The sequence below is a fragment of the Perca fluviatilis genome, chromosome 22 (genome assembly GCF_010015445.1).
Source record: "Perca fluviatilis chromosome 22, GENO_Pfluv_1.0, whole genome shotgun sequence".
In the NCBI taxonomy this organism is placed as follows: domain Eukaryota; kingdom Metazoa; phylum Chordata; class Actinopteri; order Perciformes; family Percidae; genus Perca; species Perca fluviatilis.
Window position 1 is genome coordinate 25,587,174 of NC_053133.1, and position 22,408 is coordinate 25,609,581.

At 41.7% G+C, this 22,408-nt stretch overlaps 1 protein-coding gene across 4 annotated transcripts in view; it reads right to left on the reverse strand.

Moving 5' to 3' along the window:
• Window positions 1-4,306: 4,306 nt before the first annotated feature.
• The window catches only part of rps6ka3b (ribosomal protein S6 kinase, polypeptide 3b), a 69,252-nt gene continuing 51,150 nt past the window's right edge, over window positions 4,307-22,408 (reverse strand). For 3 of the 4 annotated variants that reach the window (XM_039790589.1, XM_039790590.1, XM_039790586.1), the window contains 13 exons: window positions 21,385-21,455; window positions 20,778-20,866; window positions 18,279-18,343; window positions 17,996-18,098; window positions 17,757-17,866; window positions 15,881-16,006; window positions 15,698-15,787; window positions 14,308-14,466; window positions 12,509-12,670; window positions 10,415-10,491; window positions 8,757-8,874; window positions 7,665-7,805; window positions 4,307-5,251 (listed from right to left, as the gene is read on the reverse strand). In XM_039790589.1, the coding sequence (XP_039646523.1) occupies window positions 5,129-5,251; window positions 7,665-7,805; window positions 8,757-8,874; window positions 10,415-10,491; window positions 12,509-12,670; window positions 14,308-14,466; window positions 15,698-15,787; window positions 15,881-16,006; window positions 17,757-17,866; window positions 17,996-18,098; window positions 18,279-18,343; window positions 20,778-20,866; window positions 21,385-21,455 (1,434 nt within the window). In that variant the 3' untranslated portion in view covers window positions 4,307-5,128. The remainder of the gene's footprint in view (window positions 5,252-7,664; window positions 7,806-8,756; window positions 8,875-10,414; window positions 10,492-12,508; window positions 12,671-14,307; window positions 14,467-15,697; window positions 15,788-15,880; window positions 16,007-17,756; window positions 17,867-17,995; window positions 18,099-18,278; window positions 18,344-20,777; window positions 20,867-21,384; window positions 21,456-22,408) is intronic. The other variant, XM_039790588.1, reaches the window with a different exon arrangement.

Consider the following 22,408-nt stretch of genomic DNA (forward strand, 5'->3'; position numbering starts at 1 on the left):
GAAGGATATCTCATTAGCACCGGATTAGAAAGTTCTTTCTGGGAAACTTTGTAGAAATGATCGGGAGTCTCACCGCGAGTTTCACTCAGTAGCTGTTCTGGACCTTTCGCTCACATCACACCGGCTTCATCAGCGGATGGAGTTTGCTCAGTTGTTACACTTTAGAGTTGGGAAGATTTTCAATTAAAGTGCCCATATTATGAAAAAAACACTTTTTCTGGGATTTGGGGTGTTATTTTGTGTCTCTGGTGCTTCCACACACATACACACTTTGAAAAAAATCCATCCATGCTGTTCTGAGAGAGATACGGTTTCTGAATGTGTCCTGCCTTCAGTCTCCTGGTGAGCTGTTCAAAATCGGCCTCGGACTGTGACGTCACAATCCGAAATGAGCTGGCTAACCACAACCGTTAGCTCGTAGCGTTAGCATGCTACGTCGTTCTCAATAGCAAAGCACTGCTACAACACACACAAGTTCACCATAATCTACAAAAGAACTACTTACATGTGCGCCCTCATTTAGAAGTCTCCCAGCTAATCCTGCCTTGTAACTGACCAAAGTTGGAGAAACAGCCTTTCTTTTACTTCTATGGAGCTAGCTAGCTGACATGCTCTACATCTGAGCTACTGAGCATGTGCGAGTGCAATCAAAGATAGTACAGAAGAAGAAGATGAAAAGAGGTCTCACTCTGTAGCTAAAACAGAGACCAGGTGAAAAGAGGATCTGCAGCAGTGAGAGAGAGCTGTGCAGTACAACAACAATATGGTGTTTTTTGAAAATTAAACCATGTAAACCTATTCTGGTACAACCTTAAAATACAGTTATGAACCTGAAAATGAGCATAATATGGGCGCTTTAAAATAAACGTCCGTTAAGCCACTTCCTCTCTCTGGACGAGGTAACACAGACGGCCCGCAGAAAGCCGCGTTACCAACTGGGCGTCTGTGGCCACATTTCTGGGGGAAAAAGCTTTTTTGGATCTCTGGGAACAAAACGGATATCTTCAAGATTGTAACTTTAAGGAAAAAGTGAAGAATCAAGTCAACTTTAAAGCCACTAAAGTGCTCAGAGGAGAAAATACAAACTCTATCCGCTGAGGAAGATCATGTGATTTGGTTAAAAGTTCCAGAACAGCTCCTAGGAGAACTTGTTGTCTAGTCGCATCTGTTCGCCGCGGAAAGTTGAGGTTTTTATTTGTCCTGGTTTTTAGATTTCTGCCGTCACCTCGAGTTCAGGTGACCTGAATTTATTTTCTTTTGTTCAGAGGTTAGACAAATAACCTACTTTACTTTTTTTTGGTTCAATAATAAACTGAATTTTATGCACGCTTGTAGGGCTGCGCAATTAATCACAATTTTTTCTCGAAAATGGCAATATGGACTAGCGCAATATCCCAATCGCAGAGGGGCGCAATATTTGTTAAAGGCTAAATATGTGTCAAACCGTTCTGAATGAAGTATTGTGGGTCTGCGGAGACGTCCCAGCCTACAAATCCCATCCTGCAGACTACAGAAACCATCTTTGTTTGGTACAGATCCTCGCAAAAATCACACTATAATCCTTTTTTCTCAAATTTTTCAATGAAAATGAGAAAAAAGATACAAAAACGATCATTCCCTCCAATATCGTGCATCATATCGCAATATCAATCAAAACAATCGCAATTAGATATTTTCCTCATATCGTGCAGCCCTATATAAACGTGGAAAAATGTCACGTTTATATGAAACACAACAGATGAAATAGTATCTAACTTTTACTGTATTGTGTTGCAGACAGAAGTTAAAAAAAAAAAAAAAAACATGTTGGAATAAAACCCAAACTCTCAGACTACGACAGACTTTTTTTTACAACAGAAAGTCTGCGTTACAAACCGGACGAGTGGAGAGTTTGGATGACGATAAACAGTGCGAGAGAGTCTAAAGAAAGACACTGTTGCATCATGGGGGAATGTAATATCCAGTGTTTTAGGGGCTTGGCCCATATTGGGGACTTAAAATCAGGACACCTCACCGATTGGTTCCATTAAGAGCAAGAATGTGGGTGAACCAGCCCTTTTCATTTCTTCACAGACGCGTCTCCTGAAGTGTGTGTTTCTTTCTGCTACACTTTTTAAAGGGGTTGTGCGGAGAGAAAAATCCTCCAAATCACAAACGCGTTAAACATCGTTACGTGAAATCATGCCTCGAGAAAGAGTTTGACCCCAAAACAAGACGTGGAAAAAACGGAAACGAATGACACCGAATGGATCCTCCAGGTTTCGGGATATAACTCTTCTACGTACATCTGTGTGCTTATTTTATGTTTATGTACATATCTCTCCTCCTGGACAAAATATTAAAAAAAAACTGCATTGTCTTGATTCGTAGAAACCTGAGTTGCTCGTACATGTATATACATTTACAGTTCGGCTCGCCGCCTGCTGCGTCCACGCGGAGATGATGATGATGATGATGATGTCGGCTCGTACAGAAGAAGCTCGCGTCCGGGTTCAAGTGTTTGTTTCTGTGGAAGCAGGAAGCTCTCTTTCCTTTTTTTTTTTTTTCCATTCCCAACAGCCTGTCAGGTAGCCAGGCCGTCTCGTTTTTTTCAGGTAAGCCGAGGACGAGGGCTCCTCAACGGGACGGTTAATGCGTGCCCAAGTTCTCCTACGTTTGGCGTGCAGATGTCAGCCGTCTCGTCGAGTTAAAGCCGCTCTCGTAGCCTCGGCGTCTTTAAAATGTCTTTTAAATTCACCGACGTGTCTTAAAGCTGCACAAGGAACGTGAAAATACGGAGAAAATATCGGTTTATCGGCCTGAGCGATGCTCTAGATTGTCACCGGTTGTTGCCAGAGGTGGAAAAAATATCCAAGTACAATTTGACATACTTATACTTTATTTTAGTATTTTCAGTTTCCTACTACTTGTATACTTCACCGCATTTATCTTAACGCTTTAGTCGCTTCAGATAATTAATAAAAATAGAATTAGTTATCAAATCAATGAATTATATTATAAACTAAAATACCACGCAGCATTACATTAAAGTGACACCAACACATGAATGTATTCTGCTTAATTGAGAGACAAAGTTAATCTGGACTTGAACCATACTGTGTTTGTACATTTACTGGTTTTCTTATTTTAATACTTTTATTTTTATACTATATATTTATCTATTAACTGTTGCTGACAGTGTCACTTTTTATCCTTCTATCGTTACGCTGCTGAGTGAGTGACTGCTGTCATCTTAATTTTGTTGTGTAGAGATATACAATGACAATAAAACTATCTATCTATCTATTTATCTAATGAGTACCTTTACTATTAGTACTTTCAGTGTATCTAGTCTACTTTAATTGAAGCAGCATTTTGCCTGCAGGGCCTTTCAATTGTAACATAGTATTTCTACACTGTTGTAGTGCTACTTTTACTTTATAGTAAAAGATGCGAGTACTTCTTCCACCTCTGGTTTTTGCATAAATTAGTTTCAGCTTGCAGGACTCGACACTGTGAGAGAAATCAAAGTACTCTAAGTGCCAGATTAGAGAGTACAAATAATAACAAGAGTCTGTCCAAAAGAGACTTTGCATATTTTTTATAAAAGTGCTTTAAACTTTTCAAAAAACACGCCACTCTTGTTGCCACCAGAGGGCGCCACAAAATGCAAAGTTGCCCTGTGCAGCTTTAAAGGCAGAATCGGTTTCGTTTTAGTTAAAGGTGCACCATGAGTCATGACGTCACTTCTGTTGACGTTCCAAGTAAATTCTAAACTCCCCCATGTTTCCGTAACTGTCATGCTTAACTGACTGACTGTCACTAACCCCCACCCCCTCCCCCAACCATCTTGTCGGTGATTGGCTGGAGTGGTTTGTTGTGTTCTGGTGCACAGCCTGTGCCTCTTATGTTTGTTTGACCCCTGTGTTGTCTCCCGAGACCGGGCTTCTTCACGGTGTGTTCAGGGGGGCAGGCAGCTAGCGGATCAAGGAGAGATGCCTACGATTTGAGACCAAAAATGAAATCGCGCTGAAACCACGCAGGAACTCATAGTGCACCTTTAATATTCATTCTCAGATTGTCATTTTCGGATGAGAGTCAAAGGGCGAGAAACAGAGTTACTTTCTTATTTAGTTACCCAGGGTCTTCTCTGACACTTAAGGTGAAAATATTTATAAATCACGGCGAGGAATCTGTACAGCTCAAGGTTGTTTAAATTATATTTGTCTTCTTGTCATATCTGAACGATATCGTCAGGTCTTATCCGAAACCTGTCGGGACAAAAGCTTGATTTGCTTTCCCCAAAATTAATTTTACCTTTTTGACAGACTTCTCGATTAATGAGCAAAATGTTGAGACAAACCAATCAGACGTTAGTGCTGTTTTTTTTTTGCACATAAACAGGAACAGGAAGTCTCTGTGTGTGAGAGATGTACAAAATAAATCACTTTCAAAACAAAAGCATGATCCCGAGAGACTTTTTTTCTGTATCCCAAAAACATCAAGTGAGAACTTACATTCGAGTAAAAAGCTTGTTATCAGACTTCCCTTTCCCTACGTCTGGATTTCTCTTGTTCTGCAAAGCGACGTGTTAAAGCCGAGCCGTCCTTCTCTGTCGGCGCCGTGATCTCAGAGGCTACTTGAGGTTTAAATACGGGACCTACAGCTACGCAGAACCATGACGACAGTATAATAATAAGGATCCTATCTCTTTAAATGCATACATTAGATTACTGTGTTCCTATGTTCAGATTTCCCCCGTCTGAAGTAAATAAATACAGTACTTTTTTCTTTTTTTTCCCCCCCTGATGCGCGTGCGCTCTGCGTCCGGGTCTACGAGGCGCCGCGCTGATTGTCCGAAGCAAAGACGGGAACGGGTTTTCAGTCCGGCGCGGTTCCGGCTGTCGATCAGTGGCGCTAAAGCTGAGAAGAGTCTGTTAAGGTGCGGGACAGAGGGCAGGGGTGGCAGCAGGGGGGGGGCGCGGTGGTCTCTGTGTTCCTATTTGGCGTTAGCAGTTCCTGGGTCCATCAGTAGCCTGTCCCCCCCCGGACCGGACCGGACAGAGAGAAGAGGAGGAAGAGGAGGAAGAAGGTCCGGCAGGAGGTCAGATCGAGGTCAGAGTTTAAAGGAGGTGAGGGAGGTTAAAGGTCACAGAGCGGTGGAGGTGATCTTCTTCAGTCCCCTCCGCTGGGCCAGGGTGGAGCAGCCCACCGGCTCCAGGACCGGAGGCACGTTCCTGCTGAGCGCCGAGTAGGTGGCGGCCATCGCACCCTGCAGGGACCACACGCACAGAGTCAGGGGGCTGAAACTAGTGATCCATGAATCAGTTAGTTAATCGACAGCGAGCTTTACAAAACGAGCTAACTGACCATGACTTTCAAAGGGTAACTTCAGTATTTCTTTTCAACCTGGACCCTATTTTCCTATGTCTTGGTGTCTAAGTGACTGATGGGAACAACAGTGTTTGAAATCATTCCAGTATTAAGTGCAAGTACTGCAATGTAACGTTGACTGTACTAACGTCCTTCAATTTACGTCCACTAAAATGCTGTTTTTGACACTGACGGGTTCAGATTATAATTGTCTGACAACATTATGGAAAGGATCCCTACAGAGATAGAGCTTTTTACTTAAAGGTCCCATGACATGGTGCTCTTTGGATGCTTTTATATAGACCTTAGTGGTCCCCTAATACTGTATCTGAAGTCTCTTTTATATAGACCTTAGTGGTCCCCTAATACTGTATCTGAAGTCTCTTTTATATAGACCTTAGTGGTCCCCTAATACAGTATCTGAAGTCTCTTTTATATAGGCCTTAGTGGTCCCCTAATACTGTATCTGAAGTCTCTTTTATATAGACCTTAGTGGTCCCCTAATACTGTATCTGAAGTCTCTTTTATATAGACCTTAGTGGTCCCCTAATACTGTATCTGAAGTCTCTTTTATATAGACCTTAGTGGTCCCCTAATACAGTATCTGAAGTCTCTTTTATATAGGCCTTAGTGGTCCCCTAATACTGTATCTGAAGTCTCTTTTATATAGACCTTAGTGGTCCCCTAATACTGTATCTGAAGTCTCTTTTATATAGACCTTAGTGGTCCCCTAATACTGTATCTGAAGTCTCTTTTATATAGACCTTAGTGGTCCCCTAATACTGTATCTGAAGTCTCTTTTATATAGGCCTTAGTGGTCCCCTAATACTGTATCTGAAGTCTCTTTTATATAGACCTTAGTGGTCCCCTAATACTGTATCTGAAGTCTCTTTTATATAGACCTTATAGACCTATATAGACCTGTGGCCTTGACCAACAGGCACTTTGCTCGTTTGAAAGCCATGATGTCTCTCTCTCATTGGGGGTCAAATTCTCTGGGCGGGCAAAGCTGAGAAAGGGGAGGTAACCTTGCTCCTTATGACCTCATAAGGAGAAGATTCCTGATTGGTCCATCTGAGCTTTCATTTTCTCAAAGGCAGAGCAGGATACCCAGGGCTCGGTTTACACCTATCACCATTTCTAGCCACTGGGGGACCATAGGCAGGCTGGGGGGACTCATATTAATGTTGAAAAACCTCATAAAGTGACATTGTCATGCCATGGGACCTTTAAAGCTATAGTGCGTAGTTTCTGTCACCAATATTGAATAAACAGTCATTTTAAAAACATCGTAAAACACACTTTCTTCAGAGTAGACAGAAACAAACAAAAACTTTTCCACTTACTTTTAGCTCAGTTTTGAGGCTTTTGTCAAGTTCACTCTTAATTCATTTCTAACTTTCTCTTTCTTTAATTCCTTTTTTCATAACTTCCTATTTTTTATTTTTTTTTACTTCCACTTCCTCGACTGGAAAGCACTCCTGTTGTTAATGTGCTATATGAATACAACATTCATGTCTTTTGTTGACTCATGTTTTTCATGTTTGTTGCATGTTTTAGTTAATACCAGACACGGTAAACTGTAAAATGTTTAGGATATACTGTATAAACTGGGTAAACTTCTCTGAAGTGAAACAAGGATTTTGTTGTCAGAGACAGAAATTTGCAGCACAAATTCTTCTTCTTCACACTCTTTCATTATGAAATGTTTTAAATATAATTTGCACTGAGATTTGTGTCCCGGTGTAAACTGACTTTAAGTCAGCGCTGCAGCATGAAAGTGTGTCGTATCGGTGTCAACCAGAGTTTTAATAATCCGATTCATGTGTTTGTAAGAGTGCAGACGGAAAGAACAAACAACCAGAGAGACAGTTTGTGTGTGTCTCTGTGTGTCTGTGTGTGTGTGTGTGTGTGTGTGTGTGTGTGTGTGTGTGTGTGTGTGTGTGTGTGTGTGTGTGTGTTAGAGGATGAATACGTCCATTTAGAAATGATGTTCGGGTCCGGGTCGGGTTCGGTCACATCGGCGCGATAAGGCATTGAAGATTTTAAATTTAAAACAGCTTATTATGTAGGTGCGCGCCTGTGTTAACGTGCGCTTGTTGCCCCGTGTGCGCTGATGACCTCATCTGTTGACATTTCTGAATGCCTTCCTACAGTTGCTGAATAAAAGCTTTCCACACAAACAAACCTACATGTGTCTAGTGTGTGTGTGTTTGTGTGTGTGTCTCTGTGTGTGTGTGTGTGTGTGTGTCTCTGTGTGTGTGTGTGTGTGTGTGTGTCTCTGTGTGTGTGTGTGTGTGTGTGCGCGTCACCTTGACAAGGTGCGGTGCGTCCTGTCTGTTGAGGGTGTATTTGGGCAGCTGGTCTCGGTGCGTCACCCAGGGGTGTCGGAGGACCTGACCTGCCGTCAGCCGCCGGTGAGGGTCAACGTGCAGCATCTTGGACACCAGGTCCTGGGGGTCGGAGGTCACACATTTAGCTTGGAGGATTGGGGGTGGGGTGTCAACAGAAATCATCTTCTGGGCAGCGTACAGCAAATATTTACAGCTACAGCAGAATTTAAGAAGTATTTAGATGCTTTACTGCAGTAAAGGAAATCCTTTATATCCTGTATGCATCATGGTCTATGAGATCATCATATGTGTGTAGCATCGCTGTCCTGGGAGAAACACACATCTCAATAAAGTTTTTAAACTTTTCATGGTGTCAGAAAAACAGCCCTGTTTTCAGCTTTGTGAAGATGCATTTTCCAGCTGCTACAAGAGGCTTTTTAAAGATTTAATGTAACTTTAAGAAGGAGGAGAATTTTCTCAACACATAAAGGAAGACCTCATCCTTCAGTTTATCACAAACATTCAACATCAACACATCTGGAGATACAAGGTTTTCACCGGACAGGAAGTGGAGGAAAATGTAACTAAAGCTGTCAGACAAATGTAGCGGGAAATACTAGTAAACTAAACTTAGTAAACTACTAAGTAAAGCACAAATACCTCGAATCTAAACTTAAAATAAGTAAGATAAGATTAAGATAAAATATACTTTATTAATCCCACACTGGGGAAATTCCTGTGCTACAGCAGCTCAAAAGAAAAAAATGACAGAGTAACACAAATACACATTAAGTAGACATAGGAGAAAAAAATATACATAAAGTATAAGAAATAGAAAAAATAGAATTAGTTATAATAATAATAATAATAGTAATAAAACAAACATATTTACACAATAAACACCCACAGTTTATAGATTTACTACTATAGAAGTACATTAAAGAGTTAGTTTTTACACTGGTTGTAAAATACAGTGTGTGTGTGTGTGTGTGTGTGTGTGTGTGTGTGTGTGTGTGTGTGTGTGTGTGTGTGTGTGTGTGTGTGTGTGTGTGTGTGTGTGTCTGTCCACACCTTAGCCTCAGCAGAGACAGAGTTCCAGTATCCTCCAGTGAGCGAGAACTTCCCGCTGCCGATGCGAGCCAAAATCTCCTCCGGCGTGTCCTCCGGACCGTTAGCGAAGGGAGTGAAACTAGGAAAGAGAAGAAGAGATGAGATGGAGAAAGTATTCCTATTTAGATACGTAAGAGAATATTTTAACTAGGGGTGTAAGAAAAAATCAATACACTTCAGTATCGCGATATTTTATTTTTCAATACTTTATCGATTTTCAAAAAGGCACACCACTAGTGCCTATCAGTCCCTGACTTTTTGCTAGAAGCTAACAATGTAGCTATGGCTGAACTTTGGCCTACTTTAGCATATCAACATTAGCTCACTAATGGCGCTTTTCCATTACATGGTACCTGCTCGACTCGCCTCGACTCTACTCGCCTCGACTCTACTCGCCTTTTTTTGGTTTTCCATTACGAAAAAAAGTACCTGGTACCTGCTAACAGGTACTTTTTTTAGTACCACCTCAGTCGAGGTTCCAAGCGAGCTGAGGCGAGCCGAAAAGGTGACGTGAAAACCTGCAGGCTGCTGATTGGTCGGAAAGAATCGTCACTGATCACTGCATTTGCGGGGGGTGTCCTGACCAACCCAGCGTTTTTAAATAGTTTAGCCAGCGGTGGTTTTTTTGCTGCCTCCAGCTTTCTCCGTAGCATATGCTATATACAAGTGTCCTGATGTTTATACTTCTGCGCTGGTGTGTGCATGTGTGTGTGGGGAGTGGGTGAGCGAGGGATCAGTGAGAGAGTGATGGAGATTAGCTCCGGAGCGAGTAGCGACTCTAGAGTCATATATATGTGAGAGAAACAAAGAGTCTTCTCCGTTCTTTCTGACCACGGAGGGAAATCTGCAGCAGGAGAAGTTAACTCTCTCTTTGATTTCATGTTGTTTATGGAGAAGGAGAACCAGGAAATGAGTCGGGACGGGGGAAATGCACCGCTACCAAGCCACGCCCACGGCAGTCGCTGTGACGACCAGCCACGCTGAGGCGGTACTAAAATCTGCAATGGAAAAGGGACGCACAGGGCGTTGAGTCGAGCAGGTACCATATAATGGAAAAACGCCCTTTTGGGAACCACAATCCCAAACTGGCAGTTTGATTTTCTGTGTACTGAATTGTTGACCTAAAGTAATCTATGAACCTCTTTTTTTAAATATTAGTTTTTCTAAAGTATCGAAATGTATTGCAATACATTGAATCGTGACCCATGTATATCGTATCGCCAGATTCTTGCCAATACACAGCCCTAGTTTTAACCTCTGTGTTACAGTCTCTGACGTTTTTACTGCAGCAACACCAGGACACTCAAAGCATCTTTGCTCAAGTTTAATTACATTTTCTTTTGATTATTTCTGGGGCATTTAAGGCCTTTATTTGACAGGACAGCTGAAGACATGAAAGGGGAGAGAGAGAGGGTGAACAACATGCAGCGAAGGGCCACAGGTCGGAGTCGAACCTGGGCCCGATGCGTCGAGGAGTAAACCTCTATATGTGGGGCGCCGGCTCCACCAAATGAGCTATCCAGGCGCCCAGTTTGATAACATTTTCTAAACTCATCTGAGGCGAGGCCGCTCTCTGAAAGGTAATATCTGATGTTCTTAATAAACTGAAATGTCTTTACCCCGTTAGCATTGTGTAGAGCAGGACTCCCAGACTCCAGATGTCACAGGCTGCATCGTAACCCTGCTTCTTCAACACCTGCCAGAAACAGAGAAATTCAGCTTCATGTGAACAATCTGTTTTAGTTCATTTACATAAATATCTGTTCTCCGTCTGCTGCGCAAAAAAAGAGCTTCATCGCCCTCTGAATGACGTTGTTTACACCTTCCATGCATACATTAACACATTACTTGGGTATATTATTGGTATCTTTCCCCACAGTGATCACTGTACTTCATTTGATGTTTAAGTCCCTGGAGTTGGGTTTAGGCTTATTTATGTTCAGTTAAATCAGGACAACCACAGATAAAAGTCTCTAACAAGCAGCAATGTTGACAGAAAAAAACACTCAAATAACACTTTCAAGGAGTTAAACTAATTTTCTTTCAAATTTTATATTTTGTTTCTTTCTTCTTTTATTGTTGGTTTATTTATTTTGATTTTTCTCTTTTATATTCTTTTCTTCATTGTCTTTTTTTTTAGCTTTTTTCTACATATAAATGTATTGATTTATAGTGTATATTTTGTTCTGTTATTTGATTCTTCTTTTGTCCTTTACTTTGTTGTTTCATATTAGCCTGGATGCCAGCCGAACTTAGCCCCGCCCACAACATTTGAGGTCGGGGGAGTTCAGGTCTGGACTTGATCCGTTGTGGAGCAACTATGCTCCAACCAGAGCAGTTCGGACCAATCAAATGGTCAGGGGGCGGGCTTTATACGATGATGGACCGATGATCAACAGTAACTAACGTAATCAACCACGTCACCAAAGAGCGCTCGGGTTGAATTTGTTTACAACAAAGACGGCTGCCGCTGGAGAATTGAGATGTGTAGATTCCTCCATCGCGTCTGTTATAGAAGATATGGACAGCACATTAATTTTAAAAGAGGAACAGAGAACCGCGATCACGTATGAATGCACACTGCCACACCCGTCCGCACGTCCGCTCTGTGGAAGCCTGCCTTTGACTTGCAGCTTCTGTGACGTCTGTCTCCGCTGCTCTGATTGGTTGTAGGTCTATCTGTTGCTCTGATTGGTTGTAGGTCTATCTGTTGCTCTGACTGGTTGTAGGTCTATCTGTTGCTCTGACTGGTTGTAGGTCTATCTGTTGCTCTGACTGGTTGTAGGTCTATCTGTTGCTCTGATTGGTTGTAGGTCTATCTGTTGCTCTGACTGGTTGTAGGTCTATCTGTTGCTCTGACTGGTTGTAGGTCTATCTGTTGCTCTGACTGGTTGTAGGTCTATCTGTTGCTCTGACTGGTTGTAGGTCTATCTATTTCTCTGACTGGTTGTAGGTCTATCTGTTTCTCTGACTGGTTGTAGGTCTATCTGTTTCTCTGACTGGTTGTAGGTCTATCTGTTGCTCTGACTGGTTGTAGGTCTATCTGTTGCTCTGACTGGTTGTAGGTCTATCTGTTGCTCTGATTGGTTGTAGGTCTATCTGTTGCTCTGACTGGTTGTAGGTCTATCTGTTGCTCTGACTGGTTGTAGGTCTATCTGTTGCTCTGACTGGTTGTAGGTCTATCTGTTGCTCTGACTGGTTGTAGGTCTATCTGTTGCTCTGACTGGTTGTAGGTCTATCTGTTGCTCTGACTGGTTGTAGGTCTATCTGTTGCTCTGATTGGTTGTAGGTCTATCTGTTTCTCTGACTGGTTGTAGGTCTATATGTTGCTCTGATTGGTTGTAGGTCTATCTGTTGCTCTGATTGGTTGCAGGTCTAATTGAGTGCAGAGGCATTTTCTTTCCTGGTTGGGTTGAAACACGCCCCATAATCACAGCCCAATGGAGCAGAATCAGACTCCTATTCTGACTAGAATCTGAGTATGACCGCGTCAGGCTACTTTCATATTGAACTGTAATCATACTTGGGGTTTTCTTGTCTGCCTTGCACATGTGATGATATGATGGATTGGTTACTGTGTACACACAGCATAACTAAAACTAAAAAAGGAGTTAACATGACTGATGAAGAGGTAAAGGCTGTGTAAAGAGACAAAGAGAGATGTCGTGATGATGGAGTTAAAGACCGTGTTGGGCACCGAGAAGATGCCGTACCTCGGGCGCCACAAAGTTGGCAGTGTAACACGGCGTCATGAGCAGCCCGTTCTCTGCTCTCAGCTGTTTGGCGAAACCAAAGTCGCAGATCCTGATGGACTCGGCGTTCCCGCTCTCGTCCATGTAGAGGATGTTACTGGGCTTCAGGTCTCTGTGCACCACCTGCAAACACAACAGGACAAGTCAGGGGTCTAAGTTTACAGACTTAAACATTTCTGAATAAAACCAAATCCATCAACGTCCAGTCAGAGGGCTACGCAAAATAACCAGAGTTCAACAGTAAGGTTTGTTCGAAAAATATACTTTTGGGGGCACCTGGATAGCTCACCTGGTAGAGCGTGGGCACCATGTACAGAAGCTCAGCCCTCACCGCAGCGGCTGCAGGTTCAATTCCCACCTGCGGCCCTTTGCTACGTGTCGTTCCCCCTCTCTCTCTCCCCCTTCACGTCTAAACTGTCCTATCGGATAAAGGCCTAAAAAATCTACTTTCTCCAAGTAAGTTTTAACTGGCCCCTATAAACGTTTTATTTTCTTGAGAAAAAAAGTCACAAAATAGCGTTAAAAAAACGATCAAAATAGCGTCGGAAAACTAGAAAAAAAAAAAAAACTGGAAAAAAACGTCTTTTATTTATTTTTTTAAAAGTCAAGCTTGAAAGCATCAAAAGTGAGAAAAGAAATGTAAAAAAACTTCTAAAGCATCAAGTGCCAACTCAATTCTTGATTCTTGACTCATTCAAATCAAACGATTATGATACGATGTCGTCCGAATGGACAACTGGGTTGTTATAGTAACTTGCCCGACGTGGCGTTTTACTTGCCACGGGCCATCGGGCAACCCTTAATGTTGAACCCTGGGTGTCTGAATGGTTTTTGATGCTTTTAGGTTTTAGAAAGTCCTCTTTACAAATAGATGTTATATCGTTCTGTATATGGAGAACAACGTGCTGTACACTGGTTCAACCAGACTGACAACTGAAAGAGACAAAGATCCCTCTGAGCAACAGTTGAATATGAAGAGCAGAAATAAGTAGTCATTGGTAAAATAAAAACTGGAAACTTAGCATCAAAATGTGTGGAGATTTAAATAGATCAGGTTCCTGTTTCAGTGTCAAGTGCAAAATAATGCACCCTATAACAAGCTGGAATTAAACTTTTAGCAAAGCTCTTCTTCAAACTTCACAATAGAAATAGAAGGAAGGAATCTTTCGGTCTGTCTGTCTGTCTCTGTCTGTCTGTGTCTAGCGGTCTGTCTGTCTGTGTCTGTCTGTCTCTGTCCTTCTGTCTGTCTCTGTGTGTCGTTCGTTCTGTCTGTCTGTCTCTGTCGTTCTGTCTGTCTGTCTGTCTGTCTCTGTCGTTCGTTCTGTCTGTCTCTGTCGTTCTGTCTGTCTGTCTGACTCTGTTGTTCATTCTGTCTAACATGCATTTTCACATTTGTTCTCTTCAAACACACCAACATTTGATGAATCCATCTTTTCTCCCCTTGAAACTACACTGAATTATGTAAGAAATGTTTTATTTTGAGCAAAAAGCAACACTAGATTAGATCAAGCTGCACATTATACCGGAATAATTCATCAAAATCAGCTGCAATAGAGACAAACATCCTATTGCTTTAATGTGCTGCATGTTTATTTTAGATAAAGATTAAATTACACCATGTTGTGTAGAAAAATCCAAACTAGGCAAGTTTTCAGAGAACATTTTCTCTTCGTTTTTAGGTATTGAAGCTTCCTGAACCATGAACGATGGAGAACAGGAGCCTTTCCCTTTGTGAGCAGACCATAAAAACCCAAACGTACCCCCTGCACATGCAGGTACTCCAGCGTCTTGGTGATGGTGTAGAGAACAGCGCTGGCTTCTCTCTCAGAGAAAAACTTCTGTCGGAGGATTTTATCCAGCAGCTCGCCTCCTTTCATCAGCTCCGTCACCAAAAACACCGACCGGCCGTCGTCGTACACCTACGACATGGAAACGACACGACCGACAACGCTTGAGTCACTCAGTTGTTCTGGGAATTCATTTATTCAGGCAGTTTACGAATTCAAAAACAATGTTTTGAAGTTTCAGATGGGCTAAAAAGTCTGAAAAGCGGATTATATAGATTTACCGAAACAAAACAAATACGTTTTGGGAAAAACAATCAAGTATAATTACTGTAATTGTTGGAATTGTTGGGGCTTTGTAAATTATAGAGTGTGGTCTAGACCTACTCTATCTGTAAAGTGTCTCGAGATAACTCGTGTTATGATTTGATACTATAAATAAAATTGAATTGAATTCTATATATTTTGTTCAAGGAAATGAATTGGCAAATATTTTGATCAATCAATCAATTAATAATTTAAGTATTTTTTTTAAGTAAAAACATCAGAAATTCTGTGATTCCAGCTTCTTAAATGTTATATTTTGCCATCCTTCTTAGTTTTCTTCTAAGAAAAATAGAATATCTTTGACTTTTTGTGTTGGTCAGACAAGACCATATCATTTTTTATAATTTCTTTTGTATAAAGTTAAAAAAAACAACGTATTTTGCATGATAAAAATGTAAATAGGCTATACAATCTATCTCTTAACTGCGAATTAACTTGTTAGTCCTAACTTTGAACCAGCAAGGTGAGTTTTAAGCTTGTGGAGAGCTACGTTACACATGTAACTATATTTATGAGGACCATCAACAGTGTGTCAGAGCCTTCCCGAAACAGGTGAACTGAGACTCCGTTTGCTGCTTGTCGGTCAACGGTTAATTAAAAGAATCGCCACTAGCTAATTAATAAGCCTGAGTTAAACTCTAGCTATCAGTAAACAGAAGGTAGTGGCTAGTGTCTGGTGTGTGCGCCAGTGTTTGTGTGTGCGTGTGTGTGTAATTTCAGACCCTGCACTCACGGTAGAATGTGTAAAGTAGGTCTATCAACAGAAATAAATTATCGAAATTATCGTCATGGGAAAAATACGTAGATAACAGCTTCAGCATTTCGATGTCGATACATTTTCGATTAATCGTTCCAGACCTATTGTTCTAGTGTCTTCTCTCCTCTGTGACAGTAAACTGAATATCTTTGAGTTGTGGTCAAAACAAGACATTTGAGGACATCACCTCGGGCTTTTGGGAAACACTGATCCACATGTTTCACCATTTTCTGACATTTTATAAACCAACCAAACAACTAACGAGCCCTAACTGTGACTCACGTCCTTGAGGGTGATGATGTTGGGATGTTGTCCGTATCTCAGCAGGATCTCCACCTCCTCCGTCGGGTCCCTCTTGGCCTTGTTGATGATCTGTAACAGTGAGGGAAAACAAAGAAGGTGTTTCCAGCATATAGGGGAAGCTGAGCGTGCACGTGGTGACTCTGTGTGGAGGTGGTGTTCTACCTTGACTGCGTACTCCATGCCGCTTCCTTTGTGTACGCAGCGCTTACAGATGGAGTAGGACCCGACTCCGATGTCCTCTTCGATCTCGTAGGCGTCTGAGAACTGGGATGTGCTTCTGTGCAGCTGCTACATGTAAAGACACAACCGTCAATTAATTACTAATAATAATCAATCATTCATTCATTCAACCTTGATTTTGACTCGAAAGATCATTGAGGGGCGTCCCTCATTTGCAATGACAACGAGTAATTACAAAGACAACAAGAAAACAACACAGAAAAGTATACACCATCATAAGAAAGATAAAAATACAATGCAGCTTTAAAACTTTCTGAATTGAAGAACTGATGAATAAAATTTGACGAGTAAATTAGGATAATATGGATACAAAAGTAATACAAAAACTACATTAAGACAGTCACGGATGCATCATTTTGCTCTTTATTGAAGGTGGAAATGTTTGTGTTTCCCTGGGGACATTGGGAGTTTGTTGTGTTACGGCAGGTCTTTCAGTGAACGTAGCGATGTAAACGTAGCCTGACGCTGGAAAGCCATGTTTCCACACGGAAAACACTATTGGAGAGAAATACTGTTTAGGAGACATTTCTTTCTTGTTGATAACGCAGCGCCACTTTTTCACGTTTTCTCTTCCCATCGTTTCCATCTAAACATAGCTTCAAACTCCAGACATTCTCGCTCAGGCGACCCAGACCCTGACTTGTGTCCCAGCAGCAGGGTTTAATCTTTCCGATTCACTGCCATCTAAAGCTCTTTCAAGCGTCCTCGGATGTCTTAACGGCTCTGCTGTTTTGCCCATAACAACCACATAGTCCTCTCGCTCTCTTCCTTGACGTCTTTTATCTTGTAGATTTGTGCAGATAATACTTGAAAGATTGCATCTAAACCTGAACTACACTTCCTCTCATCTCTTTCTTCACTCTATACCATTTGGCTTCACCAAAAGCACTCTAATGGCCCTATCTTGCACTCAGCGCAATTGCCTTTGTACACCGACGCACAGCGGACTTTTCCCTCCACAGACGCACGTCGGTAAATTAGGGAATGTATTTGCGCCCCCCGGGGGCGGTTCAGCGAAAAGAGGAGGCGTGTTCAGGCGCAAACCTTCCCTGGTGCTATTTTGCAGTTTCAGAAAACAATTCCGCCACTGACCAGGAAAAACCTGGTCTAAAGTCAGTGGTGCTAGTCTAAAGTCAGCGGTGCTAGTCTAAAGTCAGTGGTGCTAGTCTAAAGTCAGTGGTGCTAGTCTAAAGTCAGTGGTGCTAGGTGCTAGTCTAAAGTCAGTGGTGCTAGTCTAAAGTCAGTGGCGCTAGTCTAAAGTCAGTGGAGCTAGTCTAAAGTCAGTGGTGCTAGTCTAAAGTCAGTGGTGCTAGTCTAAAGTCAGTGGCGCTAGTCTAAAGTCAGTGGCGCTAGTCTAAAGTCAGTGGTGCTAGGTGCTAGTCTAAAGTCAGTGGTGCTGGTCTAAAGTCAGTGGCGCTAGTCTAAAGTCAGTGGTGCTGGTCTAAAGTCAGTGGTGCTAGTCTAAAGTCAGTGGTGCTAGTCTAAAGTCAGTGGCGCTAGTCTAAAGTCAGTGGAGCTAGTCTAAAGTCAGTGGCGCTAGTCTAAAGTCAGTGGCGCCTTATTCAGATGCTATTTTAGGGGGCGCATGCTTGGCCATAATGTAGCGTGTGCACAACGCGCATACACTTTACTTCTCTCATCTACACGGACACAGCAGTTCCCATTTTTGCAAACCATACATAATAACAAGGAAAAATATTGGCAGCGCTGGGATCTGGGATATTTTGGCTTCACTTTAGTACAGTGAGAAGAAGAGGAGACGCGTCAGCCATCTTTATATACAGTCTATGGTATGTACCTGTACAATAGTACTGGGTAGAGGTTGTGTGTCCTCTTCTGTTATGGCCACAAAACTGAATCCCCTGAACAGCTGATGGGCGTTTGCACTGGGAGGAACCCCCGGAGAGTCTGAGACACAAAGACAGAAACAGCTGTTGAACGTCACTGCTCAACGAAATCAGATCTTAATCAGCATGTAGTTCAGCTCAGTGGTGTGTGAAGGGGAGGAGGAGGAGGATGTGGAGTGACAGTCTGTACCTCTGGGTGTTTTAGCTGTGAACTCTGGATCGAAATAGAAAGTGTCGTCAGGTCGTCCTGAAGCCGGTTTGAAGGGAGGGGGGATCTCTCTGCGGAAGAGCTTCTACGGGCGGGAGGCAAGAAAACGTTAGACGTACAGTCAAAGACAAAATAATAGAAGTAATGTTGACATTTAATTGCTTGTTTCGGTGCCTCTGGCTGCAAGGGAAATCTCTCATCTTGTATCACAAACTAAAACTGAAACAGCATATCCTAATAATGTTTATTTAAAGGAGACACTGACGTTCCAGTCGATGGTGCTGAAGAACTGATGCCTCTTGATCTCCTCCACACCGTCTGGTCCAGCTCCTGCAATCAACATTAGCTGTCAGTCCGGTGTTTCTTTCAAATACAAACAAACAAACAAACAGGAGGAAATTGTGCATTTTTTTGGGGACTGTTTTCAGCGGCGGATTAATCCACGTTTGGCGCTCTAGTGAGTATTGGTGGCAGCAGGACGGTCTGTGTGGGATTGAGTCTAGGGCTGCAACTAGCAATTCTTTTTTTTTTTTATTGGTTGATTAATCGGTGGATTATTTTCTGGATTGATGGATTAGTTGTTTGGTCTGTAAAATGTCAGCAAATGGTTAAAAATGTGGACCAGTGGTTCCCAAAAAGTCCAAAATGACGTCCTCAAATGTCTCGTTTTGTCCACAACTCAAAGATATTCAGTTTACTGTCACAGAGAAGAGAAGAAACAAAAAAATAGTCACATTTAAGAAGCTGCAATCATAGAAGTTTTAAAAAATGTGATTACTCAATTATCAAAATAGTTGCAAATTAATTTAATGGTTGACAACTAATCGATGTATAAATGAATAAGTATTAATACAATATTTAGTGCACCAAAGCATCATAATTATCAAACTAACAAACAGGAAACATTTGTTGGGGACTATTTTCAGCGGCGTATAGGGATGTAACGGATGCATCGTGAATCGCTTAAAAATCTATATATACATACAGTACAGGCCAAAAGTTTGGACACACCTTCTCGTTCAATGTGTTTCTTTATTTTCATGACTATTTACATTGTAGATTCTCAATGAAGGCATCAAAACTATGAATGAACACATATGGAATTATGTACTTAACAAAAAAGTGTGAAATAACTGAAAACATGTCTTTATATTTTAGATTCTTCAAAGTAGCCACCCTTTGCTTTTTTTGATAACTCTGCAAACCCTTGTTGTTCTCTCAATGAGCTTCATGAGGTAGTCACCTGAAATGGTTTTACCTTCACAGGTGTGCTTTGTCAGGGTTAATTAGTGGAATTATTTCCCTTATTAATAAAAAGCAAAGGGTGCGCTACTTTGAGGAATCTAAAATATAAGAATGTATTAGTTTACATTTAACATTTATAGCACATCCATATGTCTCATTTATGGTATGGTATGCTCAATGGACAAAGTAGCTAAATAGTCATGAAAATAAAAAGGAAACGCATTGAATGAGAAGGTTGTGTAAAGTATTACAACGCTTTATTAATAACTTTAAAAATGAATCGTAACAGCGCTAGGGCGTAATCTTTCTGACCACAGTCGAAAAGCTGTAGCAGGAACATGAGAAGACTGGAAGTGAGTAGAGGGAAATGCGACGCTGCCAAGCCCAGCCGAGCGGAGAAATCCTGCTGTAGTTGTTGCGGTCTGTCTCGCCGCGATGTGTAGTCACGTTTCTGTGACGGCGCGATGTGTAGTCACGTTTCTGTGACGGCGACGTCAGGCGACGGCGTAGGGTCTGTATCTACGGTACCTCTGTACGTACCTACGGCGTAGACTCAAAGCCGAATCATAAATCACGCTTTATCTTTGCCTGTTTGTTTTGTTTTTTGTTGTTTTTTTAACATAGTTTTAAAATTGTATCCGACAGTGACGTCACTATTCTACGCGCTTCAAATTGCCCCCGGGGGGAAAGTAGAGTGTTTTTCAATTGAATTTGAATTGAATGCATCATTTTTCCAAGACCAGACACAATAAGACCCCTGACTCATATTTTCTGGGTTGAGGAAACAAATCGACCTAGACCGTGTACTTTCCTCCTAATTGTCACATGAGATCCAGCCGGCTTTAATGTTCTGTAGCTAATAGAGTTATTTTGAGGGAGTGGAAACCTGTTTTAAGAAGTGGCTTAATGATTATTGTGCCCTGTCTTTTGGACAATATTAGGTCCTCGTTGTCGGACTCGTACTGTAAAGTTGTCAAGATTTGGGGTCCTGTTATTGATTAAATCAGAAAGCAAGTGGACTCAGTTTGTGCCCCTCTTGAGTCCTTAATCTTGGATTAACGTACATTGTATTTGAAGTGCCTGGACATTTCCCGAACACTGGAGATTCAGCCTATCTGGGCATGCATGTATTGTTTTTATCGTTAGTGTATACTTGTTCAACAAGTGCAAAAATAAACATTTTAAACTACTGCCATCTATGCGCCGTTTCTGCCTACCCCTTCTGACCAAGAACAGATCCAAATTCTCTTTCGTACCACAAGCCATAAAAGCCTTAAATCGGTCAGAATAAGCTAGTCGTCCAGCTGGCGTGGTCATACCCCAAGGGTGTATAGTGTATTGTAGCGTGTGATGTATATTCTTCATGCTATGTCTGTAGGTGTCTGATGTAAGGACTATTTCTTTGTATCATATGTCTGATGTTTTGCCATAAAGTGCCTTGCGATTGTGCCGCAAACCCAACTGCCCCACGGGGACAGTAAAGTTATCTACTACTACTAAAAGCAAAAAAAACTTGTACCTAATCTGTTGCCAGGGTTGCGTTTGAAAAGGTTCCTGAGGAGACTTTGAGCTTCTGAACTCAAAAACTGTGGCATTCCCAACTTGGCCCTGCGAACACAAAGACACAAAGAACGTGTTGATATAAAAGTTTAAAAAAAAAAAGAAAGAAAAGAAAGCAAGAATAACTGCAGACGGATTTAAATGTCCATATTGTATATCCAAACTGAAAGTATGTGAAATACTAGACGGCCGTATGCTCGCAGGAAACACAGTCAGCATTCTGCAGAGAGTCTGCTCAGCATTATTCTACAGACAAACATTGTCTTCTATTTTTCCCTCTCCAAAAGAAGCTGGACAGGTTCATATTTCCTGCCATTGTTTTTATTTTTTTCCTCTGACATGATTCTCTCTTTCCCTTCTCCTCCCACCTAATCTGTTACAAACTGCTATCAGAACACTTGAGTCCATGTCTCCACCTCTTCCTCCTGAGTGCTGCACTTTATCTGCTCTAATATAAAGCCTTTGGAGGGAGGAGAGGAGTCTCTTCTCGGATGTACACTGAGCTGTAATAAAAGCCGTTAGATGGGGATTGGATACGGGTGTACCGACAGGATGAAGTGTCTTACTTGAGGATCATGGTCATCGTCTCTTTCCGGTCTTTGCCTTGAAACGGCAGCGTTCCCGTCAGCATCTCGAACTGGGAGAAAGAACAACAACATGTCCATGGTCAATGCTTTGTACTCCCCCCCCCCAACAACCACTACTGCAACTGAAGGGAAATGTATTTCTTGTTGCAAGCTTTGTCATGGTCTCTTTCTCTTCCAGAATCAGATTCTCCCCTACTATTGAGATCTTCAAGAGTCCTCTTAAAACACACTTTTACTCTATTCTATTAGCTGTTAACTGTGCCTGACTTAACTATTGTTACTATATAATTTGTGAGTGAGAGAAACATGGTGAAATCTTTGGTAAGTGGTCCTCATATGCACTGACACAAGAGCCAATTTTCAGCTTTGGGGACCGACAGTTGGGGACAGATATTTAAGATGCCGCTATAAGTCATGTCTAAAAGCATTCAATTGAAATATTAAAATAACTTTATGCAATATACACTGTCTGGCGACACACTGTAAACCAAACATTTGACTGAACAAACCTAAAATCCTGCACGTTATTAGCTTGTAACTGAAATTAATCTTCCTTCTTAAAGCCTGACCTTTGATTTATGTTTAAAACAAAACATAAAGCAGTACCAGCACGATAAAAGATTGTTGGCATTGTGCCTCAAAACTGATCCAAGCACCTTCTGACACAGCTGACCTTTTTTAACACCCCACCTTGCACAGTTCGACATGCAAAAAAAAAACCTGATAAAAACACAGCGTGGGGGGTCTTTGAAGAGCACAGGAAGTGACCACAGTACGGTGGTCAGTTCCATAAATATCTTGTTAACACATCAGATTAGAGCACCAGCTAACGTAGCTGTTAGAAAAGCTATTATCATGACCTAAACCGGGTCATATAACAGATGATTCTTCTCCCGACCAGAACTAAAAATAACTACTATTAATTATCCGCCTGTTGATTTAGATTGAGAACATTACTGTACAGACACACCTCACCAACCTGTCCCGGGGGTGTTTTATCTCT